Source organism: Podarcis gaigeae, assembly GCF_964106915.1.
Source record: "Podarcis gaigeae genome assembly, chromosome: 4".
Taxonomy (NCBI): Eukaryota; Metazoa; Chordata; class Lepidosauria; order Squamata; family Lacertidae; genus Podarcis; species Podarcis gaigeae.
Window position 1 is genome coordinate 79,376,926 of NC_139677.1, and position 22,565 is coordinate 79,399,490.

Here is a 22,565-nt window from a genome sequence, read left to right on the forward strand (position 1 = left end):
GCAGCCCCAAATATTTGAAAGACCAGCAGACATTCTTTTGGATGGCCTCTTGGAACAGTTATTTTTCACTATCTTTTTTTCCTAACCACACACATGAAATTTTTTGCGCATACACTGCTATGGAAAAAGAAAAATACTTTCTATCTAGGTCTCTAAATCATATACAAGATGGTGATTTGCAAATGTTTTAATTGTGATCCCTCCAGATTAGGGTACTTCACATACCCCACGTAGACTTTTTGCTGGAAAACCTTATTTGTCAATATCCAAAACTGATTATAGGGAAGGGAAACAAAATTATTAAAATAAGGACCTGCTTTACAGCAGATCAAACTACTGGTCTGCCAATATCTTCGTATTCTGTCCATCAACCACTCTCTAATGTCTCTGACTTATGTCTTTCCCAGCTACCTGAGCTCCTTTTATCTGAAAGGATAAAGGGATTAAGGGATTGAAGCTATGTCCTTCTGCATGTAAAATATTTGATTCAGCACTGAACTACACCATTTCTCAGGCACTGCAATTTCACATAGCTCTCAGGGTAGATTGCTCGCAATCTAGAGTGCCTCACATATCTATGGCAATATTTGCCTGAAGGGATCTAACTGAAACACTATCTTAATAATTGTAGACTATCCATAAGCTTGTCTACCGAAATGAATTAAGGACCTGAAATGTAACCTACTGACCAATTCTTTTTAAAATAAAAACACAAGGTTCTGGAAGTTCCTGAAATGGTATCCAATTTTTAAAAAGTGAACAGTACTTCCTGTGGCTGGACTTGGTCTACTTGCAGGACCTCCAGAACTTTCTAGATAGAATGCTGAACCTTGAAGACAGGAACACTTTCCCTTGAAGAATATCCTCTCTGATTTTAAGTGAGACTGGGTCTTTAGTTGGTTGAAGGATCTCTTAAACAGACTGATCAGAGCTACTGGCAGTCTAGATAGTCTGCAACAACTGTGTTGAAGCATTCCCATGCTAAACACCTTTGTCAGTAAAGCTTCTGTCTAGAAGACTCTATCACACAAAAGTTCTTACCCAAACACCTCTCCCTTTCCTTTGCCCATTGCTACTAGATATGTATTGCAGCCTGATTTCCCTCTATGAATGAGTATTTCTATCTCTTGCATAGGTGCAGAGAGCTGCTGCTGCTTCCTAGCTTGTGGGTCAACTTCATCTCATCTTAGTCTTTGACCTTTTCTGTTATGATGTCAGATACAGAGTCAATATAAGCCTTTGCAGGAGTAATAATTTCTTGTATTAATTTGTCATCTCTTTCTCGCTGTTTATTTTTTGAGTTTAGCTTCTTGAAAGGTTTAAACTGGGGCTTTTCAGTTGACAGCAGAGAGTCTCTTAAATTAAAAAAGTAAACCATCTTTGCTGTGAGTCTTGGAGTACCTGCTCTCTGTCTTGCAGGCCTTTTCTCTTGTCATGGTCAGATCATTCCTGTTGAGATTTAGGCTTTCAGCACCTTTCCCCCCTCTGCAGCGGCGGGGAACCTATTAAAATGCTCCACCCTCAGAGGCATGGATCCAGTGAGTTTCCAGACAGCTCTGGGGGACTTTCCGGGTGACAGAACTGGTTCTCCTGTCAAAGCCCTAGCCAAACTCTGGAATATCAGAATGGCTCAGGCTGTTGAAACAATTGCCCCTGAGTGCCCTCTCCCACTTCCTGGAGTCCGTTTGGCTCCCTGGTATATTGCAGAGCTTAAGGTTTGTTTTTGTTTTAGCATTATTTTGTGTTCTCATTTTTTGTTGTGAACCGCCCCGTGATCTTTGGATGAAGAGTGATATACACATTTCATCATCATCATCATCATCATCAACGAAAATGCACTAAGCATTGTACATGTTCAAAGGGGAGAACTGTGCTATTACATAGGTGCACCATGCTGCCTAATCAGGTGGTGGAAGCTAAATATAGTGTGATATACAGAAGAAACAAGCTGTGAATAATGTCATTTCCTGCTGTAAGAGAGCAAGATGGTTGTGTGTGCAGTTAGTTAGTTAGTTAGTTAGTTTGTGTGTGGCTGCTCCCCCTGGTGATATCAGAAGTTTAGCTCTTACTGCTATCTCCGGTCGCATAGTCTTCCTCATTGGGATTAAAACAACTGGATGCTATAATCCAAAATAAAAATGTCTATATTAAAGACTGAAATAAATGCACAGCTAAACAATATTAAAACATACTACTTCAAGAATATGGTGTTAGATATCTTCCTTATCTTTTTTAGTATTATTTTTCAAAGGTTTAAAACATATTGCTAAATAAGAAGAAAAGGAATTTAATGAAAATACCTTGTGCCTTGTATATATCATTGTGCAGAATTATACTTTTATAATCTACAGCAACTCCCTCCATTAACAAGGTACCTCAAAATCTAGACATAGCTGGGCAGAGGATTTTCATTGTATCCTTGCAGGAAATTTTATCTGTGTGTAACCCAAAGCGTATTCTTATTTACCAAACAGCTATGTTATAGTTAGATTTTGAATTACATGAAATGAAACAAGTACACCCAAACAAGTTAGGAGGTTGTGTTAATATTACCTTTGTAAAATGAGTGGGTAAAGCTCTGCTCAGGAATTAACTTGGCAAGGAATCCATGGTTCAAACTTGGGTGTGGGATAGATGGTATGACCACAACTGTGGAGAAAATCATGGAGTCAATTGTGAGCCAGCTGCTTATCGCCTGTGGCTTGGTCCACTGTGGATCCATGACACAAGTCCTATCTCACTGAAACATGCAAACATGGCACTAACGATGTGTTTCTCAGAGAGAAATCAAGAGATAGGAAAAGAACATACCTTTAAATAACACATCATAAAAACAACATTTATAGAAAAGACAGGTATACATAGACAAGACAGGCATGGCCGGAATAGTGAAACTAGCAGTTTCCTACTCCAGCATCACGGCATAATACACAAATGGGGGAACATACAAAATATAAACACAAAATCAGCATGGCTACATTATTTAGTTGATTAATTGGTCAGATCAATCAATTAAAATATCATAATAAATTAAACTGTTTGGATTTTTCAAAATACAAGTTTCAAATACAAATACTGCAGGTGGCATGGCACCATTTTAGGCATTCTTTCTTCTTCCTCACACATGAGGGAATATATTTTCTAGAATGGTGTCTCCTACTATATATGTGTGTCATCTAACACAAGTGAACGATGCCCCTCCCCAATAATCTTTTATTAAGAAATAAATTTGTGCAGATTTAATTAAAGAAATTTAGTTCGAACTATCAGAATACTTCTAGAAACAGGGAAGAACCCTAAAAATTAGGGTGTACACTTAAGAACATGTTTATAGCAAAATGCTTTAATGCAGGAATATTTTAGAGTACCCAGTAAACTAGCCTATAACAGTTAATAACATGGGTTTGCTTTGAATAAAGATAACAGCATCAAATTTGGTTTTATATGAATATTTTACTAATTTTACTGTAAGATACAAGGTCTTCATGATGTAAACAGTATCAAAGATTAGTAAGCCAAAAAATACACCTGAGAATAAATATATAGGAACAGGTTTGTGTGGGTGGGTGGGCGGGTGGGCGTGTGTGCATGTGTGTAATACTGAGTTCTAAACAACTTTCATTTGGAAGAAGAAAGCATATGGATACATATGGCACAACCATGAACCAATGCAGTGGAACTTAAAAAACATGGAGTGGGATTCAATGTAGTGCTAAGGAGATCACTCCATCAGCACAAGCATTTCTGCTTGCCCTATGGAACAATTTCACTGTGTGTTCTGCTGGGGGTTCTCCCAACACTGCAAAGCAAATTTGGGGGAGGCACAGAGGGCATGCGGGGAGTAGGAAAGGAAAGAAGGCTCTGCTGAACTAGTGGAAGGTCTAGCTCTGGATTCTGCTTATGGAACTGAGTAACTGAATGTGGCCCATGCTTCTCAGATTAATATGGTATGCGATGCAGAAACAATCTCAATGACAGCTTCTTCAACTGATAAATGAAAACTCCTGACAGCTTCTTCAACTGATAAAAATCCAGCCGAAGCATTACTTTAACTTGGCAAAATGATAACCATGTTAACTACTAATTTTGTCTGTGCAAAATAAATGTGATAAAATGAGGAACTGCAAATACCTAAGGAGCTAAACAGGAATAAAAGCTAATTATTAGACATGAGATTTCATAGGCTTGTCTACTCAATCATAAAAAGCAGGATTTCCTGGATTGGCCAAAGCAATAAATAACTTTTAAGAAGCATTTTAGACCATAGAGAAACTAAGTATGCACTTGTATTGGCCTTACTTTAAAAATATTAATTTAAAAAAACCATTCTATGACATATAGAAGCTGTTTTCAGTATATTGAATATTTTACAAGACATGCACTCTGAAGAGGATTCTCTTTTGAAGTTATGCAAAGCTGAAAAAATGAATGCACAAAAGTAAACAAAGTTAAAGTAAACCTTATATGTAGTTAATAGATGATAGATATATAGATGATAGATGGTAGAAACTGTAGATAGCTATGTAGATATAGATACATAGACACTGTTTCTCCTCCAAAAAAATTAAAGTCACTCCTAGGATAGTTTGACCCAATCTCATCTTATAGGGCACAGGCTACCAAAGAAATACAGAGGACCATGAAGATACTTCACTTCTTTAAAAGCTTTTTTGAGCTGGCACTGAATTAAAACTAAGGACTTTGCTACGCAAAGTTGGACACCACTGCCATCAAATGTTAGTCTTCCTTTCAAAATCCATTCAACATAAATGCACTGATGCACTCCAATTTTCCATCACTGGTAAAAAGGGATGGGTAAGTCTCACATTAATCATCAGTGCACATAAAATGCCTTAAATCAGGTGGGATTATCTGTCCACCCAGTCCAGTATTGTCTAGCCAAACAGGCAGAAACTCTCCTGGTTTTAGGCAGGGGTACTTCCCATAGCCTGCTACACTATCCTTTTTTTCCTTTTTTTAAGAGGTGAGCCGGGAATTGATCTTCTGCACTGCTTAGCTATGGTGCCTTTCATGCAAAAATACCCAGCCACTAATGTGGCACAAAGTGAGGAGGGAACTGAGAAAAATCACATCACTTGTGAGCTTAATTAAAACCACATGACAAGTTAAATATAAATTAAATTAACATTTTTTAAAAAATATTTGTCTCTAGCTCCATTGCAAAGGAGCAATTGATGAAATGTATACTACAGAGAGGTACCATATCGGAAGATAACAGAACTTTTGACAGCCTGTCTCCTATAGTCTAAGACAATGGCCAACCAATGCTAGGAATGACAAACCAGACCGAGAAAGCAAAAATATTCCCAAAACAACTTAAAGAAAACAAGAACAGTCAGAAACTGAATAAGGTTAATAGATAACATTTGAACTTTTTTTTCTATTGTCAAGTATTCATTGTCTAAAAAATTATGCAGCATAAACAGAAAAACAGTGGTACCTGTACTTGTTGGTGAATTTATTTCCTGCCTGATATTTCTACCTGCCTGGATTCCAGACCTTGCAGTTTCTCGTTGAGGTTCGAGTATGTCCCGATACTTGGAGACCATCAACACAGAAATGAAGTAAACAACAGCCAAAGCTAAAAACTGAGCCTGCTTGCTATCATCCTGTAGAAAAATACAATTAAAATACATGATAAAAATACTCAAATTGTCCTGTCACAATTAACCTATGTTTCTAGACTGAAAACTGTACTGCCAAAGAACCAGAGGCACTAGCTTGCAAGGGAAATTGGGGGTCTGACGCGATTGTCAGGAAGTTGGGAGGCGCCAGGGGCAGAACCGAATTCAGTGGCAATGTGACTTCAGTGGTCGGCGGCTCTTACTTCTCCTGCCACTGCCATGAGGCTGCTTCGAATCTCCTTCCCCTCCGTGGCAGGAGGAGGAGGAGGAGTCCATTGAAGCAGCACCGCACTTGGTTCCACACTCGCTCTACTCCGCCCTATTTTGGAGGACATGTGGGGGGTGACCCTCTCTCAAAAAAATAGGGGGGGACAAAAGTGCTCAGCCCCCGTGAGCTGTTGCCCCTACAAAGAACTATAATTGCCTAAGGACGATTTCACATTTTCATCTCACTGGGAATTTGTGACTGGATATACAGAGATATAAAGATATATACCAACAGGCATTCATAATAAAGAAATAAAGAGGCATACACATCTCAGCGTGTATACATAAATGTGGTTTCTACAGTAGTTTCTAATGGAGGTTTTGTTTTAGAATGATTAAAAATGACCCCAATTCACAAGCTGCGAATTTGGAAGAGCTGTTTTGGAAACCGGGAGCGGGCAATTCACTGGCTTATCAAGTTACCAGTGAAGGTTTAGGCAAGTGGCAGCTGAGCCCATCTTGGAAGCTGCTTGCCACCCTTTTTTTCCTTCAACAATATCCCCTCAGAACAACACTACATCATGGCGGCCACCAAGAGGAGCTCCGCCAGTGCTTGGAGCAGCAAATTAAAGAGAGAGTGGAACTGCTTTAAAGCAGTGAGCCCCTGCCTGCAAAAAAACCCTTTCCCAACTATTTTCCCTTGAACCTTTCCCCATCCTCAATATGTAATTTTAAGCCCAAAATTTTCAAGGTACAACTTTTAGCTCAGCTTGAGTTTGAAACTTTAAATCAGCTCCATGGTATAGTTTAACAATTCAAGGGAATACCTTTTACTAAATAAAGTACTTTTTAAAGATAAAAGAGTCTCTTACAAGTCCAAAAATAACCTGTCCATGCAAGGTTCTTGATCTTGCTAAATCTGATCAAGTCACCAAGGATGTTAAATTTCAAAAAGTGGATGAAGTCATCTTTACTTAGGGGATTAGATAACAGCTCCCAGTATAAAAATAATTTATTAAAGAAAGATGTTCCACATATACATGCATAATTACTATTTTAAGAAAAAAGGATGCATAGCGTAGATTTACAAATACCCTTGTTTCTCTCCCATGGACATTACACAGGCAAAAAATCCTTTAAGAAAAGCTGCCAATGATAGTACTCACCACATCACGAAATACAACTGCTCGCAGACGATTAATATCTACATCCTGAAGAAGTCTATCGGGATCTTTAATAGGCGATAGGTTACCAGGAACATTTTCCAGTGGAGTCTAAACACACAATAGTTATATAGTTTCAGAAAGGTTCAAGCTCAAAATACTCAGCTGTTCCTACGTGTGTGTGTATGTCTTTGTATGTATCATCTTGTTTCATAGATAAAATATGGTATTGTAAGCTTTATGAAGTTCTCTAAAACACAGAAAGGGACCTTTAATGTCAAAAAACCTTTAAAGTGTCTCACTTACATTCCAGGTACACTTCTCAAAGCTCCACTATATAAGTGATTCACCTGCTTTGTATAAGGTTACTCAAATGAAATCTTCTTAAACAAACACAAATTTCTCACCAATACAAGTAGAGACTACAAAGAACAGTGAAGATTTTAACTTAAAAAGAAAACTTCATATATGATCTTTAACTTTCTCTACCACTTTATCATCTCCACTAATACCCTGCTTACAGACTCCAAGAGGGAAAAACTAGGCCCATATAATAGTTCAGAACAGCCATGGTAATAAGGCTAAGCAGAACTTTCCCCTGGGAAAATCAGAAGACTGTTCTTGTCTCCTGACCAGGAAGAAGTGCTTTTCTGTTGTAAAGACTGCCCCCTCTGGATTTATAGAAGGGAGTAACTTGTGTTTTACCAAAGTGACAAATCATCATAAACAATTTAAAATATTATATGACACATTGTAATTATTTCCAATTCATTCATTTTATGCAATGGAATATATTATTTTAATAGTTTACCTTAGCGGTAGTAGTTGCACTTATACCCTGAAGAGTCTCCTGAGTTTTACTGCTGATTAGTGAAGATTTATTTACCCTTTCTCTCTGTCTCTGTCGACATTCCAAACAGTTTCGCACAGCAACACAGCAAACTAAAAAGGTTTAAGAAATAGCATTGGAATACCAATCTTAATGAAATTCTTAAAGCAACAATGAAAAAAATATAGTATCCTAGTGCCTGAGATCTGCCATAATATGTTACCCTTTCATGACATAAACGCTGGATTTTACAACAGCATCTCTAGGCACTAGTGCTAAAACTGAGGCAGAGTTAAATATACTAATCTCTTAATCATGTGTATTTAATATTATTCAGATAAGATACTACTGTTGAACACTAAATGAGCAGCAACAATATACACAGCATAGTAGAGAACACATTTAAATGAACCCTCCTTATGCTTTTGCAATTTGTAATTGATGGAGATGGGAAAGTGGTTGAGGACTAGTATCTGAATTGATTAAGGAGGGTCAGATGAAAGAGGAGCAGCATACAAAGTGAAGCTAGGGTTGTCCTGATAAGGTGATTCTGAAGAAGGAGGATGCCCGGCAAATAGAGAACGATGCCATTTGAGGCATAAGGAATGGATGACAGAAAGCACAGAGGTAAAATGATAGAAGACCATCAAGTGATTGGCTATAGATGAGAGGACACGGTTTAGTTCTGGAGCATATACAATGCATGCAGAAGGTCTGAAGTTGCTGCAATTATTAGTGAAAATGAGAGAAGTTACAGGGCTTGAAATCATCTCTGATTTGGAGAGGCCCACAGCTAGAGTACACAACGTTGCCTAGGGTTACTGATGACCTAACAATATTAGGCAGTTTCATATAAGCATGCATGAAACTGACAGAAGAGATAGTCAGAAGAGGATTGTAATTCTAATCTTGATTGTGTATATGGGAAGGAGTCCAAATAAAACATTTTAAGGAGAATGGTGAGCTAAATATAGTCATCAACAGAGGAATAGAATGAGGAATCCATTAGCATGCCAGTATGCTTGTCATGCACCATAACCAAGGCTCCTTCAAACTAACAAGTTCCGCTTTTTATGTCTCACAGCATGTAACACATTATCTTCCTTTTGCAGCAATCATGTTAGCTTTTTTAGTATATGTGGAAAATGTACAACTTTTAAGAATACTATGTATAATAACATAAAGCGCTCTTGCTATAGTTTGAACAGTTCTGCTACGTAGAGAAATACTTGTTATCTTAACCTGGGCTGGATGCAATTTTCTTCAAACACAACAAAATACAGAATTTTTTAAAAGGTAGAAGCTACGAACAGTTCTACAGAGCAAATGAACATATGTTCAAAAAATTTGCTAATTGCCATAATAAAAATTAATGGTGGTGTTGAAGAGAATAAGCAGATATTCTCAACTGCGCAGACTTCTAGATTTTTGGAACCCAAAGTATTAAAAGCAGGTCAGCTTTGGCTTTTTTCTTTTTTCTTTTTTCTTTTTCTTTTTCTTTTTTACTACAGCCTCATTTCGTTGATCTGTAAGTAATTATTTAATGCACTGAGCTGTTCCATGCAAACTTACCAAGCCTTAGGCACTGTCGCATTAAGCCTCCAGAAGACATGTTTTTTTCAGCTTCAATTTCACTAAAATTTAGCGAGCTGGCAAATACTAGTACATCAACCATAGCCATCAGGCGGCTGAGGAAAGTCACTGCTGTCTCTGCTGACATACCCTGAGTTACTTCAATGTTCTCCAATTCAGTCTTTAAAAGAAAACCATTACATTAGACTCCTAAATCTATCACACATTTGAACGCATGAAATATACCAAAACAATCTCCGATTAAACTGAACACAAACAGTATAGAAATGGGCATGAAATGAGATGGATTCACATTTGCATGCCATATTAGGTAATACAAAGTTCCTATACTGGTAAGTAAACTAATGCTACTCATATGAGCCAAAGCACTATGAGTGTGTGAGACAATGCAGAAAGAGTTCTCAATTTTGTCTATCTGTAAATTGTCCATATTAAGAAACAGAAGCACAGGACAAGGAGGACTCGTAGAGCTGCTATATCTTTCCTGCATCGTTGGGGAATTAAGAGAAGATGCATAGCCCACGCAAAATATAATCTTGTTCTATCTTTGAGGTACACTTGGGAAAGCATTCTTTGAAAAGTGGACATAAAGCATTATTTAATTTATTCTTGGAATACGAGGAGAAACAAATATGATTGCCAAGACACTGTCATGAGGTGAGTAAAGTCACAACTGATTATACAATCTAATATTTTGTTTGTTTATTAAATTTATATCCCTACCTTCCAAATGAACACACAGCAGCAAACAAGTGATAAAAAAATAAAAACTATTCCAATACATATTGGAATTTTACACTAGGGTGATTATTATTTTTTACTAAGTGGGATTTAGTGCAGGGTGTCCTATTTGTTAGCCCTACAAAATTAAATATATGTTGTTGTTGGCATCCGTCTGTCTCGAGAGAAAACGGAGTGCGCCTCTGGGGGTGAAATCAATCCCCGCACACACACATAAAGTCACACACACACACATACACACACATTTATTTCATGCAATGAAATAAATCACACACACACACATACACACACATTTATTTCATGCAAATGACTTGTCAGATTGTTCCTATGAGTGCATGTATACGCAAAAGTTACAATTAAATTATTTAGCAATCCAAGGGCAATCTTGCGACTAAATCCTGTTTACAAGACCATAACTGGAAAATCCATCCTTTTCCATGTCCACAAAGTCACAGGATCACTTCCAAAAGTGGTATAAGTGCCAACTATTATGTTGCAATTATCCCAGAAAAACATTATTAATAGTGCCACTCTACACCCAAAGCAGTTATTTTGAAGATTATACCCAGTCATATGTGGAGGACTATAGAACACCAAGGCTATTATAAACAAGTCCAAAGAAATTTGCTCTGATTTATATTTAAACTCATTGTGTTCCACAATTACAAATTACAGTTAGTTTTTAAGAATGTAAACTCAATAGGAAGGTCCATTTTCACAGAGAATCTGACAAATATGTTGGAATATGATTTTGCTCTCATTAAAAGTTAGGAGAAAGAAGTCAACGATTTTAGGACGTGCTCCCCTTATTGTCTGGTTAAGTAATTATTTCACCAAACAGATTTCACATGCAAACTAGAATTATTTTTCTCTTTAAAATTTAGGAATGTGAAATCCCTTCAAACACCGGCCTAACTGTACCTTTTTCATTCCTTTTCACAGCTCTTGTTTTCACCCCTCCCCTAAACTGCATGAGTGCATCCCAGCCAATCTGGGGTCGCAAAGAGAACATGACAATGTTGTGGCACAACACAAACCATCATAATTAACGATGTGGCACCACTACTGAGCGGAAAATAAAGCAAATGCTTTATATTTAGTGTAAATTGGTGGGGAAACACTTCAGTTCTTGTGATGACTGCATTGTCTTACAAGAAGGCCATACAGCATTCTATTGTAAAGAAGGGACAGTAAAATACAGAGAATCCTAAATGCACATCTGGATGCAGATATTGTTCACTTACATTACAAAACTTCCAACAGGATGCACTTTTGTTAGTGCACCAGTGGGGCAACAAAATGTTGTAATGGTGAGCCTGTCCAGGTTTGTAGCCACTTCCTCCTGAGATTTCCACTTCTCCACCCCATCAATCAGTCAGCATTTAATGTTCACTGGGCATTCTCAGCTCTGAATAGATTGTTTTAGGCTTCCCCTCCACTTATGGGTTTCTTCTATTTTTTGGTAGTCCTGCAAGGCTTAGGATTTGTGGTATCCTTCTGCACTGCCTGTGAGATGAGACCTCGGGCCACTGCTTTACAGTGGCTCTGATCGCTCTTGGAGGGACAAGTTCAGAAAGTGATGCTGGGTTCAACCCCATAGTCACTGACATGCGGGGTCCCTCAGATCTCCATCTTGTCCCTCATGATATTTAACATATAAACTTGATCCAGGTGCCAGATCAAGCACCCAGCCAAAGTTTCTATTCTTCGTCTGCTTGCCCCACAGCCTCCGTTGCTTTTAACAAGCTTATTTTTATTGCAGTGGAAGCTCAGTTTTTGAACGTAATCCATTCCGGATGATCCTTCAACTTCCAAAATGTTCAAAAACCGAAAATCAAAGGGCTGTCAGCAATTTCAATGGGGGAAAAAGAGAAACGCACATCGAAAGTCGTTTGAGTTCTGAAAAATATTCGAAAACCAGAACGCTTACTTCCAGGTTTTGGCATTTGAGAGCGGAAATGTTCAGCAATGGAGCCGTTCGAGAACCGAGGTTTGACTGTACTTTGTATTTTATAAAGTTGTTTTAAAATGTTGTAATCCAACAACAAGGGAGATCCAACTTGGGAGAAAGCCGGAATATAAATACCATAGATTCCGACGTATTAGGTGACTGGGCATATTAGACGACCCCCCAAGATGGCAGCTGCAATTTGGGAGTTCGTCTTTTAAGCCCAGTTGCCTAATACGCTGGGCAGCTCCACGCCGGGAGAAAGCCGCCCAGCGCAGAGCGGAGCCTGCCACCGGCTGCTGCTTCTGAAGAAGCAGTGGGCAGGTTCCACGCCAGGCAGCTTTCTCCCAGTGCAGAGCCCGCCGCCAATACCCGGTGTATAAGACGACCCCCGACTTTTAAACCTCGTTTCCGGGGTTAAAAAGTCATTTTATACACCGGAATCTACGGTACACTAAACAACCACCACAATAAAGATATGGCCTGTGCAAATGAATTCTATTTATTTATATGATCCCAAATCCACAAATTGAGCTGGACTGTGGATACAGAGCTTTGGACTGGCCATGTTTGTGATGATAATATATTCCTTCTACCCAGCACAAAATTTTGTACCCTCCAAACTCTTTCCTGCAAAAATAGATAATTTGGGGAGGAGATAACACTTTGTCCTCCCCTCTTTTAAGGTCTACTCTATGCTAACGTTGCCTATTTCATAAAACAATGTAAATACTCAAAACAGGTCTTTTACTATGCAAGTGCTAATAGTCCAAGCATAAATAACAGTTAAAAAATAACCAGTCAATTTGTTTAGGTTTTTCATTGATATTTATCCAATAAAAATTAGGCCTGCAGTAAAAATAATCTTGAATGAGTATTTTCCTGAAACAACAGCATGTTTATTACCAGTAAGTCCCTTGATCCACTACACACCCACTAAACACAGATCATGTAGGTGAAAGCACAATAATACAAAGTGGATGGTATGTCCTCCCACATTTTGATGCATCTGAATCAAAGTATTGCATGTGGTGCCCTGTGATATGTTGTGAAGATGGCATTTCCGACTGAAGATCAATATATTTACAGTGTTATGAACAATTTCATAATGCAGATATTATTTACTTCATTCTATCAAAGGCTGGATAACTGAAAAATGCATAAGAAATAAAAATAAATTGTAAAAGCTATGAACTGAAACTTGTAGCAGTAATACTAACCTTAGAACCCTGGACATGCAACAGACAAAGCAGACAACAGATCACAACAAAAAGAAAAAGAAATGTTACAGTCAAATTAAAAAATACAATGCAAAATAGAAACTAATACTCTAAAATCATGTATTTTACTTTACAATTTGAATGTTTTAATTTTTAAAAGCAACCTCTTGAAAACAAACTCTGAAGTTCAAACTTAAAATTAGATATCATTTGACCTATGCAGTTCAATATACACAAATAGATGAAAAACAATAAATATACAAAGAATAAATACGTTTTTCTTAGTAAAAGCTAGAAGTCAGAATTACCAAAATTGGGGGGGGGGGGCTATTTGTAAACTTTTAATTCTTTAAAGACAGGTAAAGGCGAAGGTAAAGACAAAGACCCCATGACAGTTAAGTCCAGTCAAAGGCAACTATTGGGTTGTGGCATTCATCTTGCTTTCAGGCTGAGGAAGCTGGTGTTTGTCCACAGACAGCCTTCTGAGTCATGTGGCCAGCATGACTAAACCGCTTCTGGCACAACAGAACACTGTGACGGAAGCCAGAGCACACAGAAACGCCTTGTACCTTCCCGCCGCACCAGTACCTATTTATCTACTTGTACTAGCGTGCTTTCGAACTGCTAGGTTGGCAGCAGCTGGGACAGAACAATGGGAGCTCACTCCGTCGTGGGGATTCAAACCGCCAATGTTCTGATAAGTAAGCCAAAGAGGCTCAGTAGTTTAGACCACAGCACCACCCACTCCCTACCTTCAAAGGCAACCCCTCCATCAAAGTAAAATGAAGCGCTTGGTGCCTCTAAGACATTTTGAAACCCAAAAATTTGCCAGATGCAAGGATCTTGTGATCTGCTGGTATTTTTTACGGTTTTATATTTACATTCACCATTCTCAGCTGCAAAATAGTTCTAAGCAACTGCTGAATGGCTCCATGCCATCAATCATTTTCCAAAGAGTATTCACAGATCAGCTGCAGTACCGTGAAGAGTGCCTTGTCAGTCATTTGGCTGAGAAAGCAACATGGTTATCTAACATGCATTACCAAAATAGCGGCTGTGTGCATACTAGAACATTTCTACATTTTAAATTAAATTTCAAGAGCCCCAATCCAAATAGCAGTTTTGCGTGCTAAATGGAGCTCTAGACTTATATTTGGAAAACCACTTTTGAAACTCAGAAAAGTTTTTCAAAAGCAGCTTACAGCTTGGAATAGGTAAAAGAAATATGCTGTTCAAACGAAAGTCTCAGATCCCACTGGGGGTGCCCAAAGTAGCACTTTGAATCTAAGTTGCTGTTTCCAAAGAGAAACCTGTTCTATTCTCACACTCCTATCAAAACCTAAAGGCAATACACTGTATTTGTGCTGTAATTTATGCTGTAAATGTTTCATGTATGACCTCAAACAAACTCGTCCTGTTTGCCAATTTGTACAGTCTATTCATGACTGTTGTGGTCTCATTGTTTTTTAACTAGGAAATCTATCTTACACCAAACTTTGCATTCTTACTGCAAAAAAAAAAAAAAGACAGGGCAGCTTAAAGATCCAGAGGATTTCTCTCTTCTACTGACCAGGAAAGAATCTGCACTTTATTGGAAACACCAGATTCTTTTTATGAAGTGTTCCAAGAACTGAGCGCATCCATAAGTGATACCCATGCACATGAAATGCCAAGAGGCTAGTAAGACATGTGGAAGAGTGGACTACATCACCCCAGGCTGCTAGTGAGGTATCTTTTCTCTCTCTTTTTAATATTCATTCATTTAAGCAATTTCCTGCAGGTTAATGATCATCATCATATGCATCAAGGGGAAAGGTTCTAATCCAGCCTGCTCCTCATTCCACTCCTGGGAATTTTTCAAGTAGGAGGTTAATACAGAAAATGTGAGCGCCACCTCCCATTCTATAACCCCAGAACTCTACAGTCCCCTTCCCACTTCCCTGTTCTTCAACCTTGGGTGCTCAGATGTTGCTGGACTACAGCACCCATCAAACACGGCCAGCTTAGTCATCTGTCAGGGCTGATGGGAGTTGTAGTCCAACAACATCTGGGGACCCGATGTTGAACACTGGGCTAAGTGGGAAGTTAGGGGAAGATCAAGAGAAAAAACACTGATCAAAACTTAATTCTGTATCACAATGTGTTGCTTATAGAAGGGTGACCTGTTTTATTTATTCATATTTATATTTAATAATTGTTGTAAACAACTTAGAGGTTTCATTACAATTCAGTGGTGTGTACATTTTATTAAATAAATAAGCATTTTATGCATAATATAAGTAAAGCTGTGACTGAGATCCAGAGTTATGTGCTTGGCTCCATGTGTGCAGTGGGCCTCCTTCAGAAGTCTCTCCTTTGAGTTCTCTGTCCTGCTCTCAAAAGTATCCTTGAAACATGGAGCAGTTTCAGACACTCTTTAAAATATATTGTGATGTTTTGGGGGTAAAATGAAGGGAAAACGAGAAGTACCATTGGATGTGTGCAAGCCATTGTATACATCTAATAGGCCTCTTTGGAACTTATCTTTGTAAAACTGATGTAAGATTCCAGCAATAATTTTACAGTGTTAGTGCCACAAGGAAGAAGTGGTCAAGGAATTTGAATTGTGCTTGTTTGTACTGTATCCAACAAAAGAATTCCACATATACCACCTGCAACAAAAGGGTGTACATACTTTGTCTCTCCTAAATGGAATAGGCTCCCAAATTAAAGACATATTTCTCTTGAAATGTTTAGTACCTCCATTGAGATATTTTAGAAAATCATTCTATAAAGATTCTAAATGGGATAAGCTAGGTGAAAAGTGGTTTAGCTATTGGTATAACTCTCTAGCAATTGTGGCTATTAGTTTTCCCAGAGCATTTGAAAACTGTTTCAAAAATAAATCATTGCTTTAATACAGCATCACCTATATAAATTGGTTAAGAACATGTTTGATTAGAATTCACTTTCTAAACTTTTTTTTTTAATGCACATTTTCTTCTTTTAAGGGAAACTTCCAAAAACAAAGCATCTGAAACATTGTTCTTGGCATGCAATTTTCAACATACCCACTAGATGGAAATATTGTACTTACAGTTGGGGATGTTGCTGCAGACAACAATGGTAGAATTCCTCCACAAGCAATGATAATATTGTCTACCATTTGGGAAATGAGGTGGATAGTGTTATGTACAAAAATAATATTTTCATTGCTATTGACAAAATCCATGACAGACTTTGTGGAATGGCTACAAAAAATAATTGAGGAAAAATGTGTTAGGAAAATTTTAGAATAGATTTCTAATACAAATATAAAAACCAACATAAATGTTTATTAACAGCAAGAAATCACAATGAAAACTATTTTTAAAAGGTAGCCTTGCAAATAAGTTCTGAAATGCTACCATCCAACTTTCTTTTTAATAACCTGTCTGACAACACATATGATACATTAGTGACACACCTACCAATGGAAACAAAATGAACCAAACTTTTTTCCAGCTTATGGAAGCCCTACAAAGTTCCATGCAGCTTATTCCCTGACCCCGATATAAGAGTGTATGTAGCTTAAATTGGCTATTCTATAAGCTGCTACACAGGACTATTAACAAGAAACCTAATATGCTTCAAGGCCTAAGGGAAAAGAGTATTTCTCTCCTCTATATCCCAGTTAGTTATTTTCTACATCTTCTTTTCAAGAATGTGGAGTAAGGTGGAAGGATATTAAGTGGATTAAGACCTGGGAGACAATGGCTCAAATCTCCACTTGACCTTACAATGCACTTGGGCTAATCGCTCTCTTTCTCTCAGCCAACCTTCCTCACAGGAGCAGGAGAACCAGGAATGTCACCTTGAGCCCCAACATTCTTGAAGCTATATTACTAACCATGCTGAATGTGTGTAGTAAATGTCAAACAGAAAATTTACTTTATGAAGAGCAGGAAGCATGCTACTCATTCAAGTAGCTAGGTAAAGGAATACATTAACAGCTTCCACAGCAGTAAGCTTAACTGCCTAGTGTAATTAACAGGCAACGATAGTTTTATTATTATACTAGTGAAATAATGATACAAAATAATCCGTGGCCCCTTACCTTCTCCAAACATGCACATCAGTTTCTAAAGCAAAAAGCAAATCAGTAAGTAGCCTCTGGTGCATTGGGGACCATTTAAATTCTGGAATACGAAACATTGTTGTTCGTGGACCGGGACTGAATTGTCGCCTCTGTTCTTCTGTCATGGGCATTCCCCGAAATCCCAAATCAACACGCAAGTCTCTATCCTGTTGTGTAATAGATCGACCTTGCACAGCCTAAAGAAGCAGTAAATATATTTAAAATATTCAATGCAAATTCTGGCACTGGTCACACATGGGAACTAAAACACACGTATTTAATGCAATCTTTCTTCATAATTAAATAAAACAATGAAAGCAGTATAAATTAGTCTCTAGCCATCCTTACTTAAACAGTTTTGTCTGGTTTTAATACCGCCTATGAAGGCCTTTGTAGGTAAAAGCATGCATTTTGTCTCTAAGAACTAGTGCCAGTTTGCTTACTCCCTCCTTCCTGCCACATTCTTTGTATTTTGTGAGGCCTGACCTTCTTATCCCTGAAATTTCTAAGCTGCTCTAGGAGCCTTTTTTAGTTGAAGAGCAGCATTAAAATGCTTTAAGTAAGTAGGTAAGTAAATATCAGCACTAAGTTTGACTTTATTAAATATTATAATTACATTTTGCAGTAAACAAAACATTAGTTAAGTTTTCTCACTCTTTAAGTGGAAGACCATTATCCTGACAGGAAGTGATACAAAACACACAGGTTGTATCATGTGAGCTTGCTAGAAAGCTATTCAAAAGCTGATTATGTGCCGTTTGGTTGGTTGGTTGGTTTAAAAGCAGCCAGGAGGATCCTCTAGTAGTGCTAGATAAAATGTGTTTGACTCTTCCCTGCTATGATCTTTTTCTTGAACTAAATCCAACCCAGTAGCTATTTTCATCCTGTCTGTGTTGGGAAAATATGTATGTGAATTCCACCCAGCCCCACAGCACTGCTTTGGTATCAAAGAATGCTAGAGCTGGAAGGCATCTAGTCCAAGCCCTGCTCAACGCAGGAATCTTGTAGCTAAAGTGCTCCTAGCAGATGTTTGCACCATCTTCTATATGACAGCTCTTCAGCTACTTGAAAACATGTATCATGTGTCCTCTTCATTTTCTATTATCCGGACTTAACATCTTTCAACCACTTCTGTGCAACTTGGTTTCCAATGCCCTCATTATCCTGTTGCCCTCTAGTTCGTCGACAGCTTCCTTAAAATGGGACATCCATAGCTTGACAAAGTCGTCCAGATATGCACCCATCAGCAATATTACTTCTAAAGATATTTGATACTTCTGCAAACTTGGGGGTTTACCCTGAATCTACTGAACCTCCCCTCTTGTGGATGCATGTTGCACTTTTGACTATGTAAACAATGGTACTTACTACTTGAACACCACAAATGTTCAACTGCCTTGTCTACTGTAATGCAAGGTCACCCTTGAGGACGGCCCAGAGGCTGCAGATAGTGCAGAATGTGGCCACTAAGTTGGGAAGTGGGGTAGCCTGATGTGGTATGTGTCACCGCTCCTGAAAGCGCTGCACTGGCTATGAGCTGATGTGCCCAACTCAAACTGTTAGTAGTAGCATACAAAGTCTTATATGACTTGGGTAGTACTTAAAAAAGCACCTTCCCTAATAGCCACCATCTTGGGCCCTACAATCAGCAGGGGAGACCATGTTGGTGGTGCCATTGCTAGGTAGTTTCCAGCTGGTGTTGACTAATGACTGTTTTACACGGTTTTTAGATACTGTAAGTATATTTTTATTTTATTGTCTTACCACTTTGGGGACTGTCATGCTGAGCTTTTTTGGGATGAAGGGTGGATTGGAAATTTAATAAATAAAAGAGAATGGTACACAAAGTATAGCTGCTTGAATGCAGGAAAAGAAAGACATACACCTGACATAAGAGAAAACCAAGCCTATGCCCTACATAGTTTCTTTTCTAATGTAGAATTTTACTTGGGATTACAACATACTGAATTTTATTCTATTCATGAGCAGTCCCAATTGTCTCTAAGTGTGCATTGATGTAGACAAATGTGAACAGGGCAATCACAAATATGTTTTTTTTAAATAAGAGTGGTTGCAAGTTGTAGTATTGCAAAGAAGGTCAAGACAGCTTGCATGTAAAACAAATCTATTGTGTGATCTAGGGTTGTTTCCAGGTCTCAAGGCAATGGCCCAGGTTTCATTCACTGACAGGGAATCGTGCTGCTGTAGAGATAGATGTCAACATTCTGTTTCTGAAATAACTCCTTGAACTGCAAGCAGATAAACACAGGATTGGCAGAACTCTGTAAAGCTCTGAGTGCCATTTACTATGAGATGACTTCCATTTTTTAAGTCTTTATTTAATAACAAACAATACCCTATTAAAACAATTAAAATGGAACACATGAAGCTGCATACTTTAAATTGTTTTTGATGGATTAGACCTAATTTGGGAGATGGCCAAAAAGCTGCCACAGCATTTTGCTTGATCATTAACAAACAGGAATCACTTTTGTTCCTTGACAAATCAGTGTTTTGTAGTCAATGAGCATAGTTCCAACTATGTGGTTTTGAACCACATTCTGTAGGTATTCAAATAGCTATTTTGTTGATGTTGATTGATTCAATATTGCTAACGTAGATTTCTGGATTATATATCAGCCTTCACTGTATAATGTTTTATTCTCAAGGTCATAGTTCAGTTTGCTTGGTAAAGAAAGGAAGAAAATGAAGTGTCAAGGATAATTACTAGGCAAATATTCAACGGCCAGCAAAAACTAATTAGCAGAATTACTTTCTAGTGCTAGACTACTGAAAACACTTCTGATCACGACCTCCAAAGTGACTGAATAAGATACTGGATCAGCATAAGGATATATGAAGTTTTACATGTATACAGTCTAAATGCAACAAATAAAATAATTAGTTTGCATTTAAGAACATTCATTTATAATTAACCAAAGTCCAGCCCCTCAGTACTGTTTTAAAATGGGATTAACTTCTCATGAAAAGTATTTGCCTTTGTATTGTAAGGACAGTTGTTTCTTCTACAAGAAGAAATTATTTTGATGTGCAAAATAAATGGAAACCATTGCTCACAATATTACTCCTAGTATAACTCCTTTAACTTCTCATAAGAATATAAGAGCCTGCCATGATCGGACCAAATGCCTCTCTAGTCCAGCATCCTATGACCAAACAGATGCCAATGGGAAGCCTGTACGCAGAACCTGAGTGCAAGAGCATTCTCCTCAAATTGCAGCTGCCAGCAACTGATATACAGAGGAATGCTCTCTCAGGCAGTGGAGGTAGAATACAGCCATTGTGGTTGGTAGTAGTATCCTCCATGAATTTGTTTACTCCCCTTTTAAAGTCATCTAAGTTGGCAGCCATCACTACATCCAGTCGGAGTGAACTCCGTAGCTTAACAATGTGCTGCATGAAGAAGCAATTTCATTTGACTGCCCTGAATCTTCCAACTTTGAGCTTCACTGGATGGCCCCAAGTTTTCGTATTATGAGAGACGGGGGGTGGGGGGAATCCTTATTCACTTTCTCCACGCCATGCAAATATCCATACAAATCTCTCTAAGCCATACACACCTCTGTAATAAAACTGTAATAAGATCTACTGACTATTCCTTGCAATATACATGTAATTCAGGGGTAGAGAATCTGTGGCCCGACCGATGTGGCTAGCCTACAACTCCCACCATCTCTGACCATTAGCCATGTTGGGGATGCTGGGAGTTGAAGTCCAAAAACGTCTGGAGGGCTAAAATCTCCCCACATTTGCTGGAAGAAAGACTATCAAGGAAAAATGAAAGAGGGCAATTACAAAAGAGCAGCCTTTTATCCTCTATAACACAGCTGGCAGGGTCAAGGTTTCTACACACCTTTGCACTGAAAAGAAACACAGGCTTAACCTGTGAAAGGTATTTTTCTTTGAATGAAAATCTGCTCTCAGTCGGATTTGAACAAAACTTTACATGATGGACACATACGCCTTTGCTGAGGTGGCCTTGAGGAGGCATGTGCTCCAGAATGTGTTTAGAACATTTTATTCCCAACCAGCACAACTGTCTAAGCTGCAAACACTCACACTCAACACAAGAACGATAAAAAACACACACCAGCAACAGATAGCACCAACAGGACTTCTTTGGATGCTGAAGGCAACTTGGAAACAGAGCCACTTAGACTAGGCATTCAAAGAGAGAAGTGAGGCCTGAGACCACCTTTCTACTCAAAGAAATATACTTTTTACAGGTAAGCCCAACAGCTGTGAATAAGCTCTCAGGTGGGACATATAAATGCTGGGCCCAGAAAGGGTATATCATGGCTATCTGCAACCCTGGAAGCACATTCTGGAGCACCTGCCTCCAAAAGGCTGCCTTAGCAGAGGCGTATGCATCCATTCTGTAAAGTTTTATTCAAGTCCATCTCAAAGCATCTCGAATCTCAAATAGGAGAAAGAATTGTAATGAAGAGACTCTTATTTATTCTCCATGTGTGAGGTTCTCACTTGTCAGACAGAAGGGAAAAAATCCTGGGAGTCATGGGTAAAAGCACTGCATGTGGAGAGTGCACTTGAACTATTTTCAGTTGGAAAGGAGTGGTGTTGCTCTTCCTAACAGCATCCCATTGCAAGCGAAAGTGCAATGTATTTGTGCCCAGGTGGCACATCTTGAATTTCGGACTGGCTATCATCAAAATTGGTGTCATTTAGAGAAGCATTAGGCAGGGTGAGAAGAATCAGCATACCATTCTCTAGTCTGCAAAAAGGCATTGTAGTGCCTAAGAGACGCAGCTACTACAATGTTTTGTTTTTAATAGGTGGACCCAATGTGACTTTCTATCATGAAATCACCAAGAGGTCTGCAGCAAACTACTTTCCCTCAGCCCCACATCTGCAGTACATTGATCATTATACTGACCTAGCCTGCCTTACATGCCAGAACATCTTCTGGAATTGTGCATAGTGTCTTTTTTTTATGACTGGGTAACTATCCTAAAGGACGCGGGTGGCGCTGTGGGTAAAACCTCAGTGCCTAGGACTTGCCGATCGCATGGTCGGCGGTTCAAATCCCCGCGGCAGGGTGAGCTCCTGTCTTTCGGTCCCAGCTCCTGCCCACCTAGCAGTTC

General features: G+C 38.6%; 2 protein-coding genes across 5 annotated transcripts in view; both read right to left on the bottom strand.

The window, feature by feature from the left end:
* NBEA (neurobeachin) overlaps positions 1-22,565 on the bottom strand; it is a 344,666-nt gene that overhangs the window by 251,861 nt on the left and 70,240 nt on the right. For 2 of the 4 annotated variants that reach the window (XM_083735945.1, XM_083735946.1), the window contains exons 23-29: positions 17,422-17,639; positions 16,423-16,576; positions 9,417-9,597; positions 7,827-7,957; positions 7,019-7,126; positions 5,462-5,630; positions 2,554-2,649 (exon numbers count right to left, since the gene is read on the bottom strand). In XM_083735945.1, coding sequence (XP_083592071.1) covers positions 2,554-2,649; positions 5,462-5,630; positions 7,019-7,126; positions 7,827-7,957; positions 9,417-9,597; positions 16,423-16,576; positions 17,422-17,639 — 1,057 coding nt within the window. Of the gene's footprint in view, positions 1-2,553; positions 2,650-5,461; positions 5,631-7,018; positions 7,127-7,826; positions 7,958-9,416; positions 9,618-16,422; positions 16,577-17,421; positions 17,640-22,565 lie in introns of those variants that run through there. The other 2 variants (XM_083735943.1, XM_083735942.1) reach the window with 1 other exon arrangement.
* LOC310843240 (cilia- and flagella-associated protein 337-like) overlaps positions 1-22,565 on the bottom strand; it is a 1,288,916-nt gene that overhangs the window by 8,613 nt on the left and 1,257,738 nt on the right. The window lies entirely within an intron of this gene.